Source organism: Heterocephalus glaber, unplaced genomic scaffold, assembly GCF_053883595.1.
Source record: "Heterocephalus glaber isolate CG9 unplaced genomic scaffold, H.glaber_assembly_v1.0 deba00000122, whole genome shotgun sequence".
Lineage (NCBI taxonomy): Eukaryota > Metazoa > Chordata > Mammalia > Rodentia > Bathyergidae > Heterocephalus > Heterocephalus glaber.
In genome coordinates, this window is record NW_028258138.1 from 58,602,079 (window position 1) to 58,626,869 (window position 24,791).

Here is a 24,791-nt window from a genome sequence, read left to right on the forward strand (position 1 = left end):
GGTGCTCTTTGTCATGAAAGTATCTTATTTCTCCATCAATTTGGAAAGATAGCTTTGCAGGGCACATCAATCTGGGTTGGAGGCTGTTTTCCTTTAGGGCTTGAAATACATCACTCCAAGCTCTTCTTGCCTTGAGGGTTTGCATTGAGAAGTCTGCTGTGATTCTGATGGGCTTTCCTTTGTATGTGATTTGTTTCTTTTCTCTCACTGCTTGTAGAATTTTCTTCTTCTGTTGGATTTTTGGAATCCTAACTATTATATGCCTATGTGTAGATTTTTTTTGATTAAGGCTATTTGGAGTCCTATATGCCTCACTTATCTGTATGTCAAGTTCTTTTCCCCTCCTTGGGAAGTTTTCTGCCATCACTTCTGTGAAGAGTTTTTTTTTATGTCATTTGCACTGTCTCCTCTTTCTTCATTGATTCCAATCAGTCTTATGTTATTCTTCTTTGCATCGTCTAGCAGCTGCTGGATTGATTTCTCATGTTCCCTTACAATTTTAAAGCAATTTTTCTTTTCCTCCTCAGTGATTGCAATCTTATCTTCTATATCTGAAATTCTATCCTCACATTGGTTCATTCTGCTGTGCAGACTTTCGATGGAGTGTTTAATCTGTTGGAAATCGGTTTGTATCTGTTTTATGGAGATTCCATTTGTTTCCTATGTTGGGATTCCACCATGTTTCTCAGATCCTCTATATTTTTATCTGCGTCCTCTCTAGATTTATTAACCATGTCTTGCACCATGAGCAAAGTCTTTACTGTTACCTGAGTAATTATTTCTGATTTCATTTTTCCCAGATCCTCTTTTGTGGCCAGTTCAGAGAGTGCAGGTGGTTGAGTATCAGATTGTTTCATCTCATTTCCCTTTGGGGTTCCTGTAGGTGATCTGGAAGTCTATTTTTGAGGCTTGTTTATGTGTCTTCTCATTTTCACAGAGGGGGTTTGCTTCTGGCACTCATGTGGCTCACCTTCTCTGCCCTAGGAGCTTGGGATGGCAGCGGGGTAGCTTCCTTCCTGGTGCTGGGACCGGCTCAGCTTCTCTGTCGTAGGAGCTTGGGATGGCGGTTTGGGAGCTTCCTTCCAGGTGCTGGGACTGGCTGAGCTTCACTGCTCCATGATCCTTTTAATGAAACTGGGCAGAGTCACTTTCTCTATCCCTATTTCACTTGTCAGCCTGGATTTCTCCTCACTGTAGAGCTCCGTGGGGGCTTTCAGTGACTTCTACTCAGAGAAAATATGGATTTCATTATCCTAGAGGGTGACAGGTATCTGACTGCTAGCTTACGGTATAGAGGTTTGGGTTTTGTTTCATTTTTCAGGTTGTTTCTTTGTTTTTTGGTACCAGGAATCGAACTCATGGCCCTGCACTTGGACACTGATCACATCTGTCCAAACTAGGGGCCACACCTGTCATGTTTTTACCATGTTTCTCTTCCACCCTGCCTTCCCTACACTGTTCTTTCTGTAAGTCTAAATTTGGGAACCACTTCTTCCAGGAATCCTGACCTGACTTCCCCTAGTTTGGTTACTGCCTTTCTCAATAGAGTGATACCTCAATTGTTAAATGACTCCAAGCTCAAACTTGCCACCAGTAGAACAGTAAAGTTTGAAAAACATTTGCTTGATGTCCCTAACTTTGCTCAGTAGGGGAACCGAAACTCCAACTTGAAAAAACTGAGTCTTGCCACAGACACAAAGGGGAGACGCTTCAGTCTAAGCACTGCTCTCGCCCAGGCAGCATATAGTGCTTCTGCTAGTGAATTTTAAAAATCACCACTGTGCTTTCCTTGTGTGCTTTATTAGCATGAAATATCATAATCATGGCTCAAAAGAAAGTTAGTGATACAGCAGTAAAGCTAAGAGGAAAACTGTGAGAACCTGACAGAATTAAAGAAAGAAATCACTGCAAAATTTGTTAAAGTCCTGGAAAAATAATTTTGGGGCTTCAGAACCAATTATTTGGATTTCTATTATTCTTATGGGGAAAATATCATCAGTTTTTGAACTTGTCAATGTTCAAACACAAATCTGAAATGAATGGAGTCTCACCACCAAGATACTACTGTATTCTTTTTGCACCTGATGCTCACCTCTAATATATAAATCATTCATTCATTCATTCGTTCAAGCTCAACACCTGCCTGGCACAATTCCAGGAACTAGGAATACAGTGATAAACAAGAAAGACAAGTCCCTGATTAGGAAGTTTCTCTTCCACTGATAGACATGACGCTAATAAACAGATTAATATATACGAGCATTTCAGATGGTGATAGGTGACATTTGGAAAACATAGTAGATGATATAAATATGTGAAGAGTGACAGGTGGGGGTGACCACAGAAGCCAATTTTAATTAGTCAAGAAAGAATGAATTGTATGGAAACGATGTTCGAGTTTATGCCTGAATAGTGTACTAGGGCCAGTACTCATGAGATCTGAGAACAGAAGGCTCAAGGAAGAGGGAAAGGCAAGTGCTAAGGCCTTCAGGCAGGAAGTATCTCAGCAGGCAGAGGAACAGGAATGCAGAGAGGTTAGGCTATGTGGAGGAGTGGGGTCCCAGAGCCAGCCCAAGGATAGATCACTGGAAGATCATGATAGGCAGTTCTATTCTAATTGCTCTGGGGTTTTAAGCAAGAGTCAAGTATTTTTGGTTTTATAAGATAGTTCTTGCTGTTTTTACAGTTATTTTATAGTTCTTTGCTATTTTATATATAGAAATACATATTCATATACTTGTCCCGTTGCCTCGACTCTATCTATGTTCTTCAACAAATGATAGTTTGACTTGACCATTTTGTCTTCAGAGCTTAGTACAGTGTCTAGCATATACAATAAAACTGTTGACTGAACAATGAAGGAACAGCTACTTCCTTAAGAGCGAGGAATCAAGATGACAAATGCTTCCCTGACCCATTCTACTAGTCATAGGTATCATGTCTATCCTTTTGATGGTGTCTCTTTGGGACTTTACATAACTGATGAAAGAAGCTTTTGGAGTTTCAAACCACTGGGAAAACAAAAGAATCTGTTACTCAAAAGTCCAAGTGGGCTGGAAGCTTTCAATAATATATGCTCATTTGAGTAATTGGCAAAAAATTTTTACATGTTAAGGGCAGCACAAAATGTTAACAGGGCTGCTTTTCAAGACTATGGATTTTTCTCTCTTCTAAAATTTATTTAATGTGTCTGTAATGTTTTTAAGTTGGTAAAACATTAAAACCCTGAAGAGATAGCACAAGCAGTGGTAAAGTACCAAGTTGTCCAAGAAATGCAATGAAAAAATTCTAAAAGTGTGCCTTTTCCTTAGAGGAAGCATACAGCTTTACTGACATTATGAATTAAGCAGATTAATGCCTGTACGTTGACTGGAAGGGTGAACAGAGAAAATGACACCTGCTCCCATTATAATTAATCACAACTCTTATTCCACCAACAAAATCTTACTGCAGCCTCCCTCTGCCTTCCTGTGCATCTGACAACAAAACCATACTTACAAGGACTTCTGTTTCAGCTGTGGACCCACTTTCTCATGCATTTTGATCAAACGACTATTACTGTAAATGAACATTCCATCTTGCTGTGGGTTTTCTATGTTCACTCCAAAGAATAGGGAGAGTGTTCTTGCTTTTTTTAATTCTCTAGAGGTACATTTAAAAGAGAGTTTTAAAAGTTTTTATTAAACAAAAATATGTACTTTATAGAACTGCTAATAATTAAATTCAGAAAGTGAGCACCCATGGAATGACATATAACATATCCAGCTATTTTGGAAAACCTGGTAGGAATGTATACCTGGTGTCTCCATATAGCCAAATATCCTGCATAACTATACCAGTCAAACACAGGCATTCATTGATTCTAAAACAAGTCTCTTAATTTAAATTTGCAAGAACAAGAAAGTGCCAAGAGGGTTCTGAAATATTAACTGACCTAATGTATATATTGATGCATTTTTGAAAAGTGCTAATTTGGTTTTTTAAAACTGTAGGTTTTTCTAACACTGCATGTAATTTCTAACTTTCAGCATGTTCCTGTGTTTCCAAATATCCTACATAGACTAGAATGTTCCAAAAGGTACTCTTTAGCTTTCCCTCTAAACTTTTCCAAAATCCAAAGGTAAATAAAAATTAATAAAGCAAGTTAATTAGGGCAACAGATATGAGCACTGTTTTTCTGACTTTGTTGTATACAATGTTTTGTGTTAAACTTTTCCATTAAATGTATAAAAACACTGAAAAATAGCAAAATGGGATAGAAACTATAGCACCAGGATGCTGAGAGAGCTGTGAAAACTACTCATATATAAGGGGCAGATGTGGCTTCAAATATAAACTCACTTGGAAATAACTGGGCAAATATGAATGAGCCAGTTAAACACTCTGTCTCACCTAGAACGTGGGATTAATATGTACCTAATAATGGGGAACACTGTGAAGACTAAAAGGGATAATTTTAAATATATGGAACAGATTTGGTGCATAACAAATGTGATTCTTATTTTCCTTTCTCAACCAAGAATGGCACCAAATACAGTTCTTCCCCTACACTCAACCATAGCTTTGTGCCATCCACAAACAGCTTTTTATTTGCAGGTCAATGACCACAAGCTATTACAGCTGATGGTAACGGACTTACTGGGCTTATTCAATGCATCTATCATTAAAAGTCATGGGTCATGTTCTACCAATCCTTCTAACATGCATACTATATACAGAGTACATCAGAGACTTTCTGAGAAAGTTATTAATATGGGCTAATATATTGTGCATTTATTTAACACGTGTACATTTAAGGTAAACATATTGTATCAAACTTTTTCTTAAAAATCTTAACTCAATAATGAGATACCAATTCTTCAAGAAACAAGAGCACTGACTATGTAATAGACTCTAAAACAGGGGACTATAGGATATGCTATAGCCATTTTCATTAAGGGGCTTACTGTGTGACTTCAAATTTTTTAAAAACAGTGTTTTGCTATGAAAACAAGTTAATCCAACTGACATTATTAATAAAATATATACAAGGGAACTCTGCATACATTTCACTCTATTAACAATGGGTTTTTAAAATTTCTAGGACATTTATTTAAATTATTCTGATAAACGTGTAACATTTCAAACTGATTTATTTTGATAAATGCACAATTAACATTTCAAATTTAAGTTTTGAGGAAAGTTATAGCTATATGATAGTGGATGGCTTACCAAAAATAATGCTGAAAACTAATCATTCTTCCCTAAAACAGTTTCTCAAAGATATCACAATTTTCAAAGACTGACCTTATTGGACAACAGTGATTATTTTCAGGTTTATTTAGTTATTAGCATTTCAGTTGGAAGACAACTCAACCTTACCAATGTCAATATTTGGTTTTCTAACTTAGCCTTGCTATTTTTATTTTAACTATGTATGTGCTGTATTTACTTAAACTATTATTTCCTACGTTATATTTTAAGGTACTGGACAAAGGAAGAAATTGGGTCCAACCCTCCATAGTTTAAATATCAAGTTATAGAGGGATGGTGAAGTTGTAAGATGATAATCTGGCAGTTCAATTTCTTCATCCAGTGTAAACTACCAAATCCTGAAACAGTTTCTCATTTTTTCCCCAAAACTTTTAACACTGCCTAGACAAATACATGCACGTGCCAATATATATTTTATAAATATTTTACATTGTTTATCTTGGCTGGGGAATATTGACCATATTAGGATTTATATTATAAAATATTGCAAATTGAAGAAGAGAAATTGTTACAATAATAATCATCAAACCTGCCTACTTAGAAATCAGAATTTGTCTTAACACACAGAACAAAGGGTCCTTGCAAAGAGAAAACCTATGACTTACCTTTGTTTCTCTTTAAGATTCTTATGTTTTGCTTCTACATCTTCCAAAGCTTTCTGTAATATATCCTAGAGAAGTTCATTTGGTTGGGAGAGACCATAAAGTTGACAAAAAGTGAGTTAATATTATCCTATTATCCAAATATTTCAAGGGTAGCAATAATAGATCACATTGCCTAGTGCATGGTACATTTTCAATAGATCCTTGGTAAATGTTTAAGTTCCAAGAGTTAAGTAAATAATTAAGTTCCAAAGAAACCAAATCCTAATACACCATGCTCTTGCTGCACATATTTAGATATACCCTCAGCCTTTTAGATAAAGAATCTTCACTCCCCACAATGGCATAATGGCTTTGACACAAAGTACAAAAAAACCTAGATGAGATATTTAATATACCTAGGATCTGGCCTTTTGTGAGAAAGGATAATGTTCAATTATGTAATCATTGACTTCTTTTATTAAAAACAGTAATTAATAACATGAAATAGGAAGAAAAGGGGCAAAGGTGAAGGGGAAGGGGGAGAGGAAAGGAAAGAAGGGAATGGAATTAAAATGAGAAAATGAAAAAATGGAAACAAAGTCTTTGTAAATAGGGAAGGATGGAGGGGTTGAAGGGAGGGCAGGGGAGTGAGGAAAAAATAAGAACCAAGAGAGGTTATGTAAAGGTTCAAATCTCCAATGATGAATGTCATTATATTGTGTACCTAAAATGTACCAAGAAAATTTTTAAAAACAAACAGTAATTAATAAATTTTGTTACTAGTCAAAAAACCCCTTCATGTCAAGTTCTGGATGCCTCTAATATTTCCCCTGACTAGGTGACTCAATCCCTTGGCTTTTCCTTTTCAGAGCATTCCAGTATCAGTGGCCAATTGTCTTTCTTATCTAGTCTATTAATTTGCTATACTGGCTTATTCACTACCCCATCTCTAGTGCGCTTGCTTTAACCAGGCAGAAAAGGAATAATTCACCAGGCTTGTTCTCACAAATGTGTAGACTTTGACGTGAAAGGCAGCCATCTCTTTGGTTGGGTACACTGCTGATGGAACACCACTAGCATTGTCTTTCAGGTAAAAGAAAATGGAAAATGATTGGTATGTATTTCATTCAAATTCAACTGCCTGAAAGCATTTAAGAGGTCAAAAATTCAGGTCATTCTGCTTTGCTCTCTTCTCTGCACTAAATTAAGGGGCACATAAGAGCAACAAAGCAAACTGGTCAAAGATATCCCAACCCTTCCTGGCAGCGCACTCTCACTAGGCCTGGGGAGCGGAGGGGTAGCGAAAGGAGCCCGCTAAAGCAGGTAGAAAGCCTGAGTCTTGACTCTCAAATACAGAAAGTAAGGGGAACTGATTTCTGAGAGACAAAAATAGAAAAGAAACTTAAACCATAAAAAATTTAATTGCAATGAGACAGGTTTACTTTAACTTAAAAAAAAAAAGTGAAAGGAAAGAAAGAGACTGTTGAGGAAGTCATGGATAGATTCAGCTTTAGGGCACTTCCACAAGCTACTCTTTGATTTCATGCCTTACTCATGACCCTTAGATAGGCCAGCTCTTTGTCAGCCACATCCTTGATCCTTAAAAGTCTAGGGGAGATCACTGAAAGAATTCACATATTTAGTATGTGGAAGAGGATAAAGAAAAGGTAACAAAAAGCATTCTTTCTTCATATTCCTACTCATCCCTTTGTAATCAAGCAAACAGATAAACTTCTTAATGGTTTACCATGGTGCAAAGCTTTATACCATATTCTGTGTAAAAGTTAGTAAACTTCCAATACATATCTTGCAGCAATATTCTTTTTTTCTTAGCTGAAATGCACTGTAATTAATAATGATAGTTCTCTATAACTTATCCTATTAGTGGGCACATTGGAAGAAATACAGAGAATGTTTATGAACTGTGTGGAGCAACTTATAGGAAAAGAGCTTTGTAAGCTGGAAGCAGTTATTAATATTCATAATTATGGTGTATAACTCCTAGCACTAGAAAGAAGAATTGCTTATGGGTCCTCTTCTTGTTTTCTCCATTTATTTAGGTTCACAGAGAGCTATAATTTCAAAAGATATTTTCAAGGAAACTCGGTAGGCTAGGTTTTTTCTACTAGCTTTTCATCATTTTCTCCTTCTCTTGTATTATTTTCTTTTTCATTTTAAAGAAACTGGTTGTTAGACACTTCCTCACTGACCCAAATTCACAGGATATTTTGTTCACTTTTGCTCTCAGTGTCAGCCTTCTCCCTATTTGCTGGGTTTCCTCTCCTTTCCCTGAACCCATCTGCTGTTTACCTGTGATAAAATTAACTTTTTAATCTTTTGAGCCTATCTGCATTTAAAAGTGTAAGAAGTAAATAATTAGAGACAACTATGAACAAGAAAAGTCAGTGACACAGCATGCCATTTAAGACCACTCACTCTTCACAGGGCGCACCTGGTCAGAAGATGAAGCAGTTCTGACGGGCTGGCTTACTTTGATTTGTGCTTCTTTCAGTAAGAGTTCAGCTGGAAACAGAAGCAAAATAGTTATAGTACAGTGAAATTCTTTCAATCAATTTTTAAGAGAGTGTCTTCAATACACATAGCCATGACCAGTAAGAATGGCATACAGTAATCATGATCTCAGAAAATCCTACGTTCATGTCAGAGCTCTTATGCATTTTTTATTTTCTATCAGGCTTCCTCTTAGGTGTGACAATTTATAACTTTACATGTACAAATTCAAAAGTATGAGTCAAACTTTGGCCAACTAAAAATACTGTAAAATCTATAAAATATAATGTAGAACTATTCCCACTCCCAGATGACTGGGGAAGGGTAGGTTTTGCTTTGCTGTAGGAAGAGAGAGAGTATGTAAAAAATTCCTCTTAAGGGCTGGGGATTTATGTTTTTTATTTATTTATTTTTTTTTGGTACCGGGGATGGAACTCAGGTCCTTGTGCTTGCACAGCAGATGGCGAAACCACTGAGCCTGCCTTGCAAGTGCAAGGTCCTGAGTTCCATTCCACAGTACCAGAAAAAAAAAATTCCTCTTAAAATAAATGTAACGCTGACCTAACAGTATCATGACTGTGAAGGTTCCTAATATACATCACTTAATTCCAGGGCTGGGGATTTAGCTCAGTGGCACTGCACCTGACTCGCAAGATCCTAAGTTAGATCCCTGGTACCAAAAAAAAAAAGAAATCAATCAATTAATTAATTAATTATGTTCAAAATCATACTTAAAATGTACACCCTTAAACTCAGCGATGGAAAGACTTGTTATGAAATTCCATAGAGGTAGGAATTACGTTTAACTGTAGCGCTGCCTATAATGTCTAGAGCAGTGAATGTCTCAGAATAAATGCTGAATTAACATTTGCTGAATGAATGAGCAATAATGATGTGGACCACTAGTGATCACATACCAATCTTTACTGCTTCCTGTGCCTTTTTAACTTCATTTCTAAGTGTTCCTTTAAAAGAAGATGTGGCATACAAATATTTTCTGGAAAGAAAAAAAGACATAATCAAGTGAGATTAGTATTTTAAAGTATGTAAGAGAATATTCTTTAGTAAGATTATATACTCCAAGGATATGTAATTATGAAGAAAGATTCATCAAGAAAGTTATATCCAAATGATAAATTAGTAAACTTTATACCTAAGAAGAAATCTCTTGCCTTTCAATACTTGGTAATTTTACTTCTGCAAAGGAACTTTAGGAGCAAGACAAGAAAATCTCTGCCCACACACATGTTCATTTATACATATGAAATAGGATAATTTTCTTAAAAGAAAAACACTATGCAACTGCTTCACTGTCAACGTTTCTGGTTAATATGTGTAACCCTCTTCCTCAGATCATTATTGACACTGGATAAACTGCTTCTCCCAGTCCCCAAACAATTATCTTTAACTGAAATGCTCAGAAATGCACATTAATATGTCATTTTAAACTACTAAAAGCACATTTCCTACTTTACTGCTCAAGAAGTTTTTATTTTCAGGATCCATTGTTTTAGAGACAGCAAAGATAGTCCAGAAAATTCAAGGAAAAAGGAAAATGAGCATGTGTATGTATCTATAAATGCAAAGAGAACAAAGTATAGGTAGGAAAAGCTCTGTAGATCAGAAGATCCCTAAGTATCATTTAAACTAGAGAGTCCTTGGAGTCAAGCTTTAAAGTACTAGTTTAATCATTATGGAAAGAAATATTCCAGAATAATATTTGATTCAAGAATGCCCAAAACTTTGTATGTGACATTTTTCTTCCTTTGTACGTGCAGGAGCAGACTCATGGTTCTCTGATGTCTTCAATGTTCAGAATGGCATGTCGCAGGTAATTTTACGTGTCCCCTAGACTGGGCTGAGGGATGCCCAGATGGCTGGTAAAGTATTACTTCTGGATGTGACTGTGAAGTTTCCAGAAAAGATTAACATTTGGTAGACTGGAGAAGACCCTTCCTTCCCACTGTGGATGGGCATAACCCAACCCATCAAGGCCTGGAATAGAGAAAAAGGTGGAGGAAGGCTGATTCAACCCCTTCTTGAGCTAGAACATTCATCTCCTAGCCTAGAACATCAGAATTTATGGTTCTCAGGCCTTTGTATTCAGGCTGAACTACGCTACCTTGTTTTCTGGGCCTCTATCTTGCAGAATGTACACTGTGGGACTTAAAGGCCTCCATATTGATGTGAGACAATTCCCATAACAATGTCTCCACCATGTGCTACTGATTCTGTTTCTCTGGAGAACCCTGACCAAGAAAAGTATCTGAAGTTTTAGCAAAAGGCAAGTGGACACCTGTAGACCATTTCTTGAAGCCAAAATATTGGAAGAGATATAAAAAGAAGTATTTGTTCAGGCAGAAGGGAGAGTATAGATCCATATATCCCAATGAGTCTCCATCAAAGACAGGACAAATAGAGCCCATGGACCAAAGGGAGCCACCAGCTTTTCTGGTACAGCCTCAGACCTAAGAGTGGATTTTTTCCATTTTTTTAAGGGTTTCAGAAATGAATGAGAAAATATGAAAGGACTGAATATGCCCATATGTCTATTATCAAGCTCTTTTAAAGGAAAACCTTTGCTAATCTAGGAAGTCTATATTAATAGCCATAGTTTTAGCTTTAGGGTTTTTTCACTATTTTATTTTATTATTATTTCATGATGTTGGAGATTAAACCCAGGGCTTTCTGAATGCTAGGCAAGCATTTTACTATTGAGCTACATCCCTAGGCTCCAATTCTGCATTTAAAAGTATATAATACAGTAATATTTAGTATATGAAGTTGTCCAAATGAAACCACAATCAACTTGAAAAAATTTTCATCACCCCAAAAAGGAAGGGGCCACAGATCTTATAATCTTGAAATACCAGCAGCCTCTGGCAACCACCAAGCTACTTTCTTCATTTGTATTATTTTAAAATATTTATTAGTATGTGTTTGCAGTACATAATAATTATATTCGCTGTAGAAGATTGGGACATGTACATAACACATTTCAATTCACTTCTTTACCCCCTTCCCCAATCCCCTTTTTTTAGCATTAAATTCATTTATTTATAAAACCTTATAAAGTAAATTATCATATAATACAGATTGAAAACTAGACTAATAGGCCAAAGAACATATAAAACACGTAAGATAATTGTACCAAATCAAGGTACACTTTTAGATACATTCTCTACACTGGATTATAATACTTCTTTTTCTTTTTCCTTTTATCTGTCTTACATGGACATAAAAGACAGACATATGAGTTTCTCATATCTGAGAAACCATGTGATATTTAAGCTTGTGTGTCTGAGTTACTTCACTTAACATTATGGTCTCAAAGTGCATCCATTTTTCCTACAAATGACTTAACTTTATTTTTTTATTGCTGAGTAGTACTCCATGGTGTATAAATACATTTTCAAATCCATTCATCTGTTGATGGACATATAGACTGTTTCCAAGATTTAGCTAGTAAAAATTGTGCTGCTGTAAACTTCAGTATGCATACATCACTGCTGTATAATGTATTTAATTCTTCTGAGAAGATACATAGAAGGGAAATAGGTGGGTCAAATGGAATTTCTACTTTTAGTTTTTTGAGGAATCTCAATACTGATTTCCATAGTGGTTGTATCAGTTTACACTCCCACCAACAATGGAGAATTATTTCTCCCCACAGCCTCACCAGCATTTGTTATTGGTTGATTTCTTGAAGACAGCCATTATTGCTGGAATAAGATGAAGTGTGTTATTTTTATTTGCATTTCTTGAATGGCCAGTGATGTTAAACATTTTTTCATGTCTTTATTGACTACTGGTATTTCATCTGAGAAGTGTCTATTCATTACATTTTTAAATTGCATCTTTACATTTGGGGGGGTCTCATATTTCAAGTTGTTTATATATTCTAGATATTAGTTCTTTGAGGAGTAGCTGGTAATTTTTCCCCCATTTTAGAGGTTGTCTCTTCACTCTGTTAGTGGTTTCCTTTGCTGTGCAGAGGCTGTTTAGTTTGATGTGATCCTATTTGTTGATTCTTGTTATTATTTCTTGGGCAACTGATATTTTGTTCAGAAAGTCTTTGCCTACAGCCATGTTTTTGAGAGTTTTACCTATTTTGTCTTTCAGCAGATTGTGTTTCTTTACTAATGTTTAGACGTTTATCCATTTTGATTTTAGTTTAGTGCATGGTGAGAGATATGGGTCTATGTTCAACCATTTGCATGTGGATAGCCAGTTTTCCCAGCACCATTTGTTAAAGAGGCTAATCTTTTCTCCAGCAAAGGGATTTAGCCCGTCAAAAAATAACATAGCTGAGTGTGGATGAAGGTGCTTCCGTATATTCTATTCTGTTCCATTGATCCATGAGTCTATATTTTTTGTTTTTGCCAATACCATGCTGTTTTGTCACTGTAGCTTTGTAGTATAACTTGAAGTCTGGGATTGTGATGCCCCCTGCCTTGCCCATGTTTCCCAGAATTGCTTTTGCTCTTCTAGTTTCTTCTGGTCCCATATGAATTTTAGGTTGCTTTCTCCAGTTCTGTAAAGAATGTTATTGGTATTCTGATTGAGATTGCATTAAATCAATATAACAGTTTTGGAAGTATGGCCATTTTGACTATACTGGTTCTGCCTATCCAGAAACAGGATATCTTTCCATTTTCTGATATTCTCTTCAATCTCCTTTTTTCAGAGTACTATAGTTTTCTTTGTAGAGTTCTTAAATTTCCTTGGTTAGATTAATTCCTAAGTATTTCATTTTTCTTGATGCTATTGTGAAAGGTATTGTTTCTCTAATTTTCCTCTCAGTAAGTTAGTTATTCATGTACAGAAATGCTACTGATTTTTTAGTATCCTGCTACACTGTCAGATTGGGATATTAGTTGTAGGAGTCTTTGGAGTTTTGAGGGTCTTCTGTGTAGAGAGTCAGGTCATCAGTAAGTACTAATAATTTAACTTCTTCCATCCCTATCCATATCCTTTTTATTTATCTTACTGCTGTAGTCAATGTTTCAAGAACTATACTAAATAGAAGTGGTGATAGCAAACATCCTTGACTTGTTCCTGATTTTATATTGCATTACATAGTCTTTTTATTTTTTTGGTACTGGGGATCGAATTCAGGACCTTGCACTTGCAAGGCAGGCAGCAGAACCACTGAGCTAAATCCGTGGCCCACATTCCTGATTTTAGAGTGAAAACTTTCAGCTTCTCTCCACTTAGTATGATGTTGGCTGTTGATTTGTCATAGATGGCTTTTATCAGATTGAAGTGAAGACCTTCTATTCCTATTTTCTTTAGTGTTTTTATCATGAATGGATGTTGGACTTTGTCAAATACTTTTTCTGTGTCTACTGAGACAATCATGTGATTTCTGTTCTTATTTCTATTTATGTGGTGTATTACTTTTATTGATTTGTGTATGTTGAACTATCCCTGCATCCCTGGGATGAATCCTACCTGGTCATGATGTATGATCTGATGATTTGCTGCATTCTGTTTGCCAATAACTTATTGAAGATTTTTGCATCTGTGTTCATTAAAGAAATTGGCCTGTAGTTCTCTTTTTTGTTGGGGTCCTTTTCTTATTTGGAATCAGGCAATTTTCGCCTCTAGGAATGACTTTGGGAGCACTGTTTCTCTCAATTTCATTAAAGAGTTTGAGGAGTACTGGCATTAGATCTTCTCTAAAGTTCGAATTCAGCAGTGAATCTATTATAGCCTTTAAATGATAACTTGATGTAGAGTTGCCTTTTAAACAATGTATAAAAGAATGTAAATTCTTCACTGATTGCTAGTACAAATAGGCTACACATAAATGTTTCTCAGCTGGAGTCCGTTTATATTTAGTACATTTGTGAGTCTCTCCCATCATCTCAACAGAAGCAGTACAGATATACTGAAGATGGAACAGCTTCATGATAAACAATAAAAGTCAGACAGGCTGGAGTCCATTCGCCTTGGTTCCAGCCCAAGAGGTACCTGATAGAGCACTGTCAGAATGATCAAATCACTTTATTTCCTGTGATTTCACCTTCTTATTGTAAATGGGTGATGACAACGATATCTACCTTGAAGGATTGTTACAAGGAGTAAATATGTCAATGCAGTTGAAGTATTCAGAACAATGCTTGTTCACAGTAAGTATTTAACATGTGTTATTATTATCTAATTCCCCAAAAATATGTTTTAGAGGAGAAATACATTAGGGATTAAAGATGAAATTAAGTAGCTGAACAAATTACTTTTCTTCCAAGAATTTGAAGGACTCACGTTAATTTGGTGATTTACCTACATGAAAAGGGTAATGCTAAAAAATTAGAAAATATTCATCTACTTCAATTGTTTAATAAATAATTCAAGTTACAATGATGAACTCTGTACCTGTTATTGATTTTTAACTTTAATGTTCATTTTCAGAGAACACTATATGGTTAACTAGGAAACGCCCTTAAAATTTAAGGAAAGTAATTCTCAGTTCTCTTGATTTTTTTCCAATAAACAATACTAACATAAGTTATAACCTAGTTATATTGCAAATGTGTCTCTATTACATGTAATGAAGAGAAAAACTCTTAAGTATTCTTTACCTTATACTGGAATTATCATTTTTTTAAAATCACATTTAATTACATGCTTTTATCTGGTTTGAATTGGTTATTTTAGACCAAGTTATTTTTTCAGAATCAAAAGGAAATTAAGAGGAGATTGTGATCAATGAGGTAATTCCTCACATATGGTATGAATTTAAATGTTTAAGTATATTACACAGAAAGGAAAGGTGGTACAAAACATGCCTACTCTGCATTAGTGCTTAATTTTAAGGGACAAAGACCAAAAACTGTATTAGTCTGTATTAGTGAGATAACCTGATCCCAGATGATTTGCATACTGGATTACAATCTGAACTCTACAACTGTTTAAAATTTAATAAAATCACTAAATGTATGCATAAACTTATGTGATGAAGCTTCCCATTCTTACACATGAATGAATATATATTTGTTTAAATCTCCATCCAGAATTGGACTCTGCCACCAACTTGGCTTGCTCTGCTCTTTTCTTTTCCTTTCCTTTCCTTTCCTCTTCCTTTGCTTTCCTCTTCCTCCCTCTCTCCTTCCCTCCCTCCCTTCCTTCCTTCTAAATAGACTCTTGAAGATAAAAGGAGCCTGAGAAGCACATCACTGGAAGAGAAGCCATTCAACTCTGTTCCTCAGTCGTTGGAACTGAAGGCACAGGTCTGCATCCTCTCTCTGACTGGCCCTCAGTATCTCAGTGGCTAGGACTTTCTTCCAAACTCCTCTTTCACACCTTCATTTACCTAACCTCTGCTTACAAACTGAGGCTGTAGTCTCTGCCTTATTTTTCTGCTCTCTTATATTTCACTTTCTTTGGACACATTTCAGGCCACCACTCTTTCTGATCTTCACACATTTGCCTTCTATCTTTAAAAAATTTTCCATCAAGTATTGTGGTTATGCCTGCTTGCTACATAAAACAATTTACTGAACATTTTCTTTGTGGAAAAAAACCTAGAAAATATAAAGTCAATGAAAAGTATTGAGGGGAATGAATATTAAAACAATATGAAATTAAAACAATATAAAAATTTTGCTCCTTAGAGAAGCAAAAATGATAAAAGAAATAGTTGATATTTATTTGGAATGAGAGAAAAGGTACTCTTCTACACTGTTGATGTGAGAATAAACTGGTTCCTACTTACTAGAGGGTAAGTTAACTGCGGCTATCAAAATTTAGGGTGTACATACCTTCTGACCTATAATTTGTTTCTATAATCTGTTCTACAGAAATAATTACATATGAGTGTACTGCAGAAACAGGGTAGAGCATGACACAGTGTTCTGAGTGACTGATTTGATTTTTTAAAACCTGCAGAAATTTAAATTTTTACTTTATTTTTGGGAAGAGCCTTACTACTAGTTCAGGCTGCCCTTGAACTCACTTCGAACTTGCACTGATACTCCTGTCTCAGCCTCCTGAGTGCTGGGATTAAAGATATGTGCAACCATGCTTGGTTTAAATTTTTATTGACATTTAATTTCTGCACTTACACATATGCTCAAAAAACATTGACTGATATCAAATATTTTACATTTTTAAGTTGAAAAGATTATAAGTAAAGAATAAATACTACAGTTCTTAACTTTTATTAATGCAAAAATTAGCCTATAGTTCTAAATTACAACTACATTGGAAAATTCACATCATAATTATTTTACTTTTTAAATTATGAGAGCTTATCTGATTTACTCATAAAATAATTATAAACATTATTTCTTACAACATATAATGAGGCAGAATCAAGAATTTTCTGGCTAGTATAATGTTGACAGTTTTACCAGGATGTCAAATGGACCTGTCAAACTCAGTGTATCCAGAACAAAGAGGAAAGAACTTCACCAACCATTGCTTCTAATTCCTACAACTGCCCCTTCCCTCATTCCCACATTTGTTTTTATTCAGGGAAAAATCCGAGAAGGCCTTGCAGACCCCTCATTTTGTTTCTACGCCACATCCCACCATCAGCAAGGCTCCCTCCTGTCTACAATGGAACACTTCTCATCACTCTCTGAGCTCAAGTCACTCCCATTTCTCCCTTAGAATAAACAGATCTAAACTACCTAACATTTCTTCCTCTCTTTTCCCATAAAATCAGTTCTCCTCTCACCAGACAGAGTAATCTTTTAAAAATCTAAATCAGATAATGCCACTCCTCTGCTCCAATCATCCCGTCCTCAGCACAGCCACCTCGTTGCTGTGGCCCTGTTTACTGATCTTCCCCAACTCCCTCATGTCTTCCCAACTGCTCCGCTTCTACTGCACTGCCCTCTGATTCCTGCCTTTCACACTTGCAGCACTGGGCTCTCTTCCTAGAACCATCTTTTCCCCAAATTCTTGCACAACTCATTGTGCAGCCCACTCTTCTGTGTTCCCAGGAGCTCTTGTCTCCTGGTACTCAGGCTGTTGTCTAGTTTCTCCTCTTTCTCTCTCTCTCTCTCCCCCCGCCCCCACCCCAGGATGACCTGTGTGACCAACAGAATATGACAAAGTGGCAGTATGTGATTTGGAGCCTGAATTTCAAAAGCTTACAGCTTCTACTTTGTTCTCTTGAATTGCTCACTCTAGTGGAAGCCGGCCAGGCACTCTGTCATGAAGACTCAGGTAGACATGTATGGAAGCCTTTGCAAGGAGGAAGCCACTTTCTAGCCGTGTGGGAACTACCTTGGATGTTGTCAGTCTTCTAGCTCCAGTGAAGGCATCGGCATCCCCACAGCCACCTGCAAATCACTGACCCACAGAAACTGAGAAATAAATGGTTACTTTCATTATTAAGCCACTAAATTTTGAATGATATGTAATGAAAGAATAACTAATATATTTTCTCTCTGACTTCTTCAGCCTTAAACACAAAGTTACTTCTTTAATTTTCCTTTCAAAAGTGACATCCAACTCCTGTAATTCTTTCTTTCCTGCCCTGCTTTATTTTTTTGGTAACACTTATAATTACCTAATATTTATCTATTTTTTAACTTGCTGATTTCTCCTCACAAAAATAAAAGCTCTAGTACAGGTACAAGCACCCGATGATAAATATAAACATATTGTATACCTAAAATGTACCCATAAAAGAATTCAAGCAAAATAAATAAATAAATAAAATGAAAGTTTTAATTTAAAAAAAAGCTCCATGGAGGGGTGTGGTTCCTTGTGTTGTCAACTTACAAGAATGCTTTGCACACTTGGGCATTGCTCTCACTTTGTGTAATAACTAAATAACTACTGCTGCTTCACAAATATGTTAGACACTCTTTTGAATGCTTTATGCTTAAAATGAAACACAGTATTTTAATCCTCACTATGTCCCTAAGTGGCAAAGGAATTTCCAATTCACACAGGAGGAATAGTAAGGCTTAAGAAACTGTAAAGGTCTCCAATGAGTAAATGACAACTGAATTTCAAGTCTAAAGTTGAGGCCAGCATGGTGGGGTACACCTGTAATCCCAGCACATGGGAGGCTGAGGCAGGAGGATCACAAGTTCGAGGTCTGCCTGGGGCACATAGTGAGTTCTAGCCCATCCTGAACTACACAGTGAGACCCTTTCGCAAAAAAAGAAAAAAAATCTAAGTTTGACTGACCTAATTTTGTATCCAAGATGGAAAGATTAAATCATTTAAGATAATAAAAATTCATAAATACATACACAAGATACAACCTGCAAAACAGATTTTACAAATTATGTATTAGTCCATCTAGTTAGATGGAGGGTTAGGGTTTGTAGAATAGCACTAAAACACTGATGTGTGTCCCAGAAGCACAGCATTGCACAGTATTCAGCCACAGATCATGAGGGCAGGGTCCCCAAACAGCTCATTTTGAAGCTGTTGGATTATGCCATTCCTAGGAACCTGGGGTGGCTCAAATTCCATCTCACTGGGCTCCTTCCCAAACTGTACATTTATATTTAAGCAATGTTAATGAAAAACAAGTTCTGTCACGCGGAACGTGCCGAATTAGCCCGCTGCAGACAGGCAGGTCTGCGGACTCTGTAGCAACATCACGAGGTGCGTGGAACACGCCAAATCAGCCCGCGCCTCAGCAGCAATCCACTGGACACACACACACACACACACACACACATACACACACACACACACACCTGCCCCGCTCCTCTATGCAGCCACCTGGTTCCACACTACAAAGACGCAGAGGACACCGGACCACCAGACCACTGTACTGGGTAAGTTGGAATCATCTTCACCTCCCATGAGGTCCAGGACTGTCTTCAGGGGAAGGGCAGCTGGAACCTGCAACACAACTCTGCAGAGTTCAACCCTACAGAAGGACAGGGAGCTCAACTTAGGACTTGCAGCCAAAATTCTGCGCGAATCTCATGGGTCTGCGACTAGATTGCTGAGACTCATCGACTTATATCTGCACACTGCAACTCACGTTGTCTATTGTGACAGCAGAGACATACCCTGAAAGAGGCTCTTCATCTTCATGGTTATTTTTTATTCCCAAAATTAGTTTTATTATTTTGGGTTTTTTTTCTCTTTTCTTTTGCTCCTCTTGTCTTTAGTTTTTTTCCCCTATTCCTTGCAAATATTTGTTTTTCTCTCCTTTCTTTCTTTTCTTTTCTTCTTTCTTTTCTCTTTCCTTTCTCTCTTTCTCTTACACTCACTCTCTTGCTGTCCCACATTGTTCATCTTCCTTTTTGTTCCTGTTTTGGTCCTCATTCAGAGTTCTTCTTTATTTTCCTATTATTCTCTTTTTCCTTCTTACCTGTGTCCTCTGACCACACTGCTAACCTTCCCCTATCCTTCTTTCCATCTATCCCTCCCTCCCCAACCCATTCTAACTCCCCATCCCAAAGGGTAAAGTTGTTATATTGAAGAGTTTATTCACTATATGTTGGGTTGGGCCTCAATCTTGATTTAATTCACACAGCTAAAGGTGATAGATTAATAACTACCACAAAATGTCATGTTCAAAGATGTACTTGATGCAATGGTGTTGCTGATAGTATCACTTGGGCTAAGGTGTTGGTATTGATCTAGTCAATGAACCTTCCTAGTACACAGAAAATGAGATAGCCTTAGGGTCATTAGAGACTCAAAACTTAAAGACCAGCTATATCTGGAAGACACCTCTGAGAAGCAATCATTCCATAAGGGTTCTAATTACAAGCAACAAAGATACCTACAATAAGCAATTTCAAACTATCAACCCAGGAGTTAAACCAAGGACGGTACTAAAAACAAAAATGAGAAGACATTTAAGCAAGGCACAAACTCAGACTTCCACCCCACCAAGGGTAAATCCTGGGGGAAATGAGATGGAAAAGTCCCATAACCAACCACCTGGATACCCTGAACTGATAGCACAGGAAGTAACAAAACAGATGAATGAGGCTCTAGAAAAATTCAAAGCAGAAATAATCTCCCAGATATCCATAGAGATGGTGAGCAGAGTGAAAGGCATGATTAGAGGATCTAGAACAGAAACAGATAAAAAAAATAGATGAGCTCAGAAACATGCTGAAAGCCACGAATACCCAGCATAAGAAAGAAATGGAAACCATGATCGCCCAACATAAGAAAGAAATGGAATCCATGAAACCGATTCAAACAGATATTCAGGAGATCAAAAACTCCACTGAAAGTATCCACAGCAGATTAAGGGAATCTGAAGATAGAATATCAGATATAGAAGACAGGATCATGGTTAGAGACCATGAAAATAGAGATTTCTTAAAAAATAGTATGGGATCACAAGAAATCAAACCAACAACTGCTGGATGATGCAAAGAAGAATAACATAAGACTGATAGGAGTCCATGAGAAAACAGGAGAAAGCACAATTGACATAAAAAAACTGTTCACAGAAGTAATAGTGGAAAACTTCCCATATGGAGGTAGAGAATTGGACATAAAGATAAGTGAGGCATATAGAACTCCAACTAGCCATGATAAAAAAAATCTACATCTAGACATATAATAGTCAAGATCCCAGAAACTCAACAGAAAAACAAAATCCTACAAGCAGTTAGAGAAAAGAAACAAATCACCTACAAAGGAAAGCCCATCAGAATCACAGCAGACTTCTCAACACAACCCCTCAATTCAAGGAGAACCTGGAGTGAAGTATTTCAAGCCCTAAAAGAAAATAACTTCCAACCTAGACTGCTGTATCCTGCAAAATTATCTTTCAAAATTGATGGGGAAATTAGATACTTCCACAACAAAAAACACCTGAGAAATTTCATGAACACCAAACAAGTACTACAAGCAATTCTAAACAATACCCTACAAAAAAGCAATGAAGGTCACAACTTCATGAGGCCCAACAGAGGGAAGCCACCAGGCAAGGTAAGACACTAAAGTGAAAGGGGGAAAAAATAAGAAATAAAAGAGCCAACAAAAGTAAAACATCATGACAAGGATAAATCAACATCTATCAATTATAACTCTCAATGGCCTCAATTCACCAATCAAAAGAAATAGACTGGCAGAATAGATTAAAAAGGAAAATGCAACAATATGCTATATACAAGAAACACCTAACTAAAAAATAAACTCATAGACTGAAAGTAAAAGGATGGAAAACAGTTCTCCATGCCACAGGAACCCAGAAGAAAGCAGGGGTAGCAATCTTATTTGCAGACAAAGTAGATTTCAAACCAAAACTAATTAAGAGAGACAAAGATGGTCACTATATCCTTGTGAAGGGAACAATCCAAGAGGAAGAGATGATAATCCTAAATATATATGCACCAAATACAAATGTCTCCAACTATACCAAACAAATACTAATGGGGATGAAAAACCAAATAAGTACTAATACAATTGTAGTGGGGACCTCAATACTCCACTATTACAAATAGACAGATCATCTAGACAAAAAGTTAACATGGAAATTATAGAACTGAACCAAGCTATTGAACAAATGGACTTAATAGATGTTTACAGAGTATTCCACCCCACAAAGTCAGAATACAAACTCTTTTCAGCTGCACATGGGTCATTCTCCAGAATAGAACACATGCTAGCTCATAAGACATATCTAAGTAAATGTAAAAGAATTGAAGTTACCCCCTGTATATTATCAGACCATAGTGCAATAAAATTGGAGATCAATAACATAAGAAATGGCAAACCCCCAACACATGGAAACTGAATAACACCCTCTTGAACAACCAATGGGTCACAGAAGTAATTGAAGAAGAAATTAAACAGTTTCTACAAGTAAATGAAAATGCCAGTACAACATACAGGAATCTATGGGACACAATGAAAGCAGTTCTACACGGGAAATTCATAGCAGTGAATGCCCATATTAGGAAAACAGAGAAAACTCAGATAAATAACCTAATGAAGAACCTCAAGCTCCTAGAAAAAGAAGAGCATAATGAATCCAAAGCTCATACAAGAGAGGAAATTATAAAGATTAGGGCAGAAATTAATGCAATGGAGACTAAGAGAAAAATTTTAAAAAATCAATGAATCAAAGAGTTGGTTTTTTGAAAGAATAAATAAAATTGATAAACCTTTAGCCAACCTTATCAAAAAAAGGAAAGAAAAGGCACAAATACATGCAATTAAGAATGAAAAAGGTTAGGCCAGGGATTTAGCTCAGTGGTTCCGTTGCCTGCCTCCCAACTGCAAGGTCCTGAGTTTGATCCCCGGTACCAAAAAAAAAAAAAAAAAAAATCCCTGTAAGAATGAAAAAGGTAAAGTCACAACAGATCCAACAGAAATCCAGAGGATCATCAATACCTATTTCAAGAACCTCTACTCCAATAAACTGGAAAACACAGAAGAAATGGGCAGATTCCTAGATACATTATAATTGCCAAAGTTAAATGAAGAAGATATAGAAATTCTAAACACCCCAATTACAATGAGTGAAATTGAAAATGTCATAAAATATTTACCAACGAAGAAAAGCCCAGGTCCAGATGGCTTCACTGCTGAATTTTACAAGAGATTTAAAGAAGAACTAATGCCATTACTTTTTCAACTCATCAAGGAAATTGAAAGGGAAGCAAGGCTTCCAAATTCATTCCTGGAAGCAAGTGTTACTTTGATCCCAAAACTAGGGAAAGATCCAACCCAAAAAGAGAACTACAGGCCAATCTCCCTAGTGAACATAGATGCAAAAATCTTCAACAAGATACTGGCAAACAGAATACAGAGGGTCATCAAGAAAATCATACACCCTGACCAAGTCGGATTTATCCCAGGGCTGCAAAGATGGTTCAACATTCATAAATCAATGAATGTAATACACTATATTAACAGAGCAAAGGACAAAAACCATATAGTCATCTCAATAGATGCAGAAAAAGCATTTGACAAAATCCAGCACCCATTCATGATAAAAACTCTACAGAAAATTGGAATAGAAGGTCTTTATCTTAATCTGATTAAGGCTATCTAAGAAAAACCAACAGCCAACATCATACTAAATGGTCAAAAACTGAAAACTTTCATGCTAAAATCAGGAACAAGACAAGGATGCCCACTATCACCACTTCTGTTCAATATGGTTCTGGAAACATTAGCCATAGCAATTAGAAAAGAGAAAGAAATAAAAGGAATAAAGATAGGAAAAGAAGAAGTTAAACTGTCATTATTTGCTGATGATATGATACTTTACATAGAAGACCCAAAAAACTCCACCAAAAGACTTCTAGACTTAATTGACAGATTCAGTAGAGTAGCCAGATACAAGGTCAACACTCAAAAAACAACAGCCTTCTTGTACACAAATAACAGACTCACTGAGAGAGAAATTAGGGAAACAATTCCTTTTACAATAGCACCCCAAAAAATGAAACATCTAGGACTCAATCTAACAAAGGAAGCAAAAGACCTCTACACTGAAAACTACAGCACTCTGAAAAAAGAGATCGAAGAGGACACAAGAAAATGGAAAGACATCCCTTGCTCCTGGGTAGGAAGAACCAATATAGTGAAAATGGTCATACTTCCAAAATTACTATATAGATTCAATGCAATGCCAATTGAAATTCCAACAATATACTTCGCAGAACTAGAGAAAACAATCCAAAAATTCATTTGGAACCATTAGAGACCTAGAATAGCTAAAGCAATTCTAAGCAACAGAGACATGGCTGGGGGTATCACAATCACCAACTTGAAACTATACTACAAAGCTACTGTGATAAATCAGCACTGTACTGGTAAAGGAACAGACCCGAGGATCAGTGGAATAGATTAGAAGATGAGGAAACAACTGCAGACATGCTCAGCCACCTCATCTTTGAAAAAGGAGCCAACCACCATCATTGGAGGAAAGATAGCCTATTTAATAAATGGTGTTGGAAAAACTGGATTTCAACCTGCCAAAGATTGAAACTAGACCCATACCTATCACCATGCACTAAACTAAGATCGAAGTGGATTAAAGATATAAATATTTAGACAGAAACACTAAACTTGTTGGAAGATAAGTTTGGTAGAACTCTGGAAGACATTGGCATAGGAAAAGACTTCATGAACAAAACCTCAGCAGCACGGAAACTAGCAGAAAGAATCAACAACTGAGATCTCATCTTATTAAAAAGCTTCTGCACTGCAAAAGAAATCACCAACAGAGCTAACAGACAACCTACAATATGGGAAAAAAATTTTAGCAGCTGTACATCAGACAAAGGACTACTATCTAGAATATATAAAGAACTGAAAAAAATCAGACTCCCCAGATTCAAAGACCCAATTCAAAAATGGGCATCTGAAGTGAACAGACATTTCTCAGACAAGGAAGTAAAAGCAGCAAACAAATATATGAAAAAATGTTCAACATCACTAGTCATTCAAGAGATGCAGATGAAAACAACACTGAGATTCCACCTCATCCCAGAAAGAATGGCTGCTATCAAGAAATCAACAAATAACAAATGC

General features: G+C 36.5%; 1 protein-coding gene across 1 annotated transcript in view; it reads right to left on the reverse strand.

Annotated features, from left to right (window-relative positions):
• Window positions 1–24,791, reverse strand: part of Morc1 (MORC family CW-type zinc finger 1) — a 209,433-nt gene that overhangs the window by 104,090 nt on the left and 80,552 nt on the right. Inside the window, 4 exon segments of the mRNA XM_087215093.1 lie at window positions 3,499–3,642; window positions 5,859–5,923; window positions 8,290–8,360; window positions 9,266–9,345. Coding sequence (XP_087071219.1) covers window positions 3,499–3,642; window positions 5,859–5,923; window positions 8,290–8,360; window positions 9,266–9,345 — 360 coding nt within the window.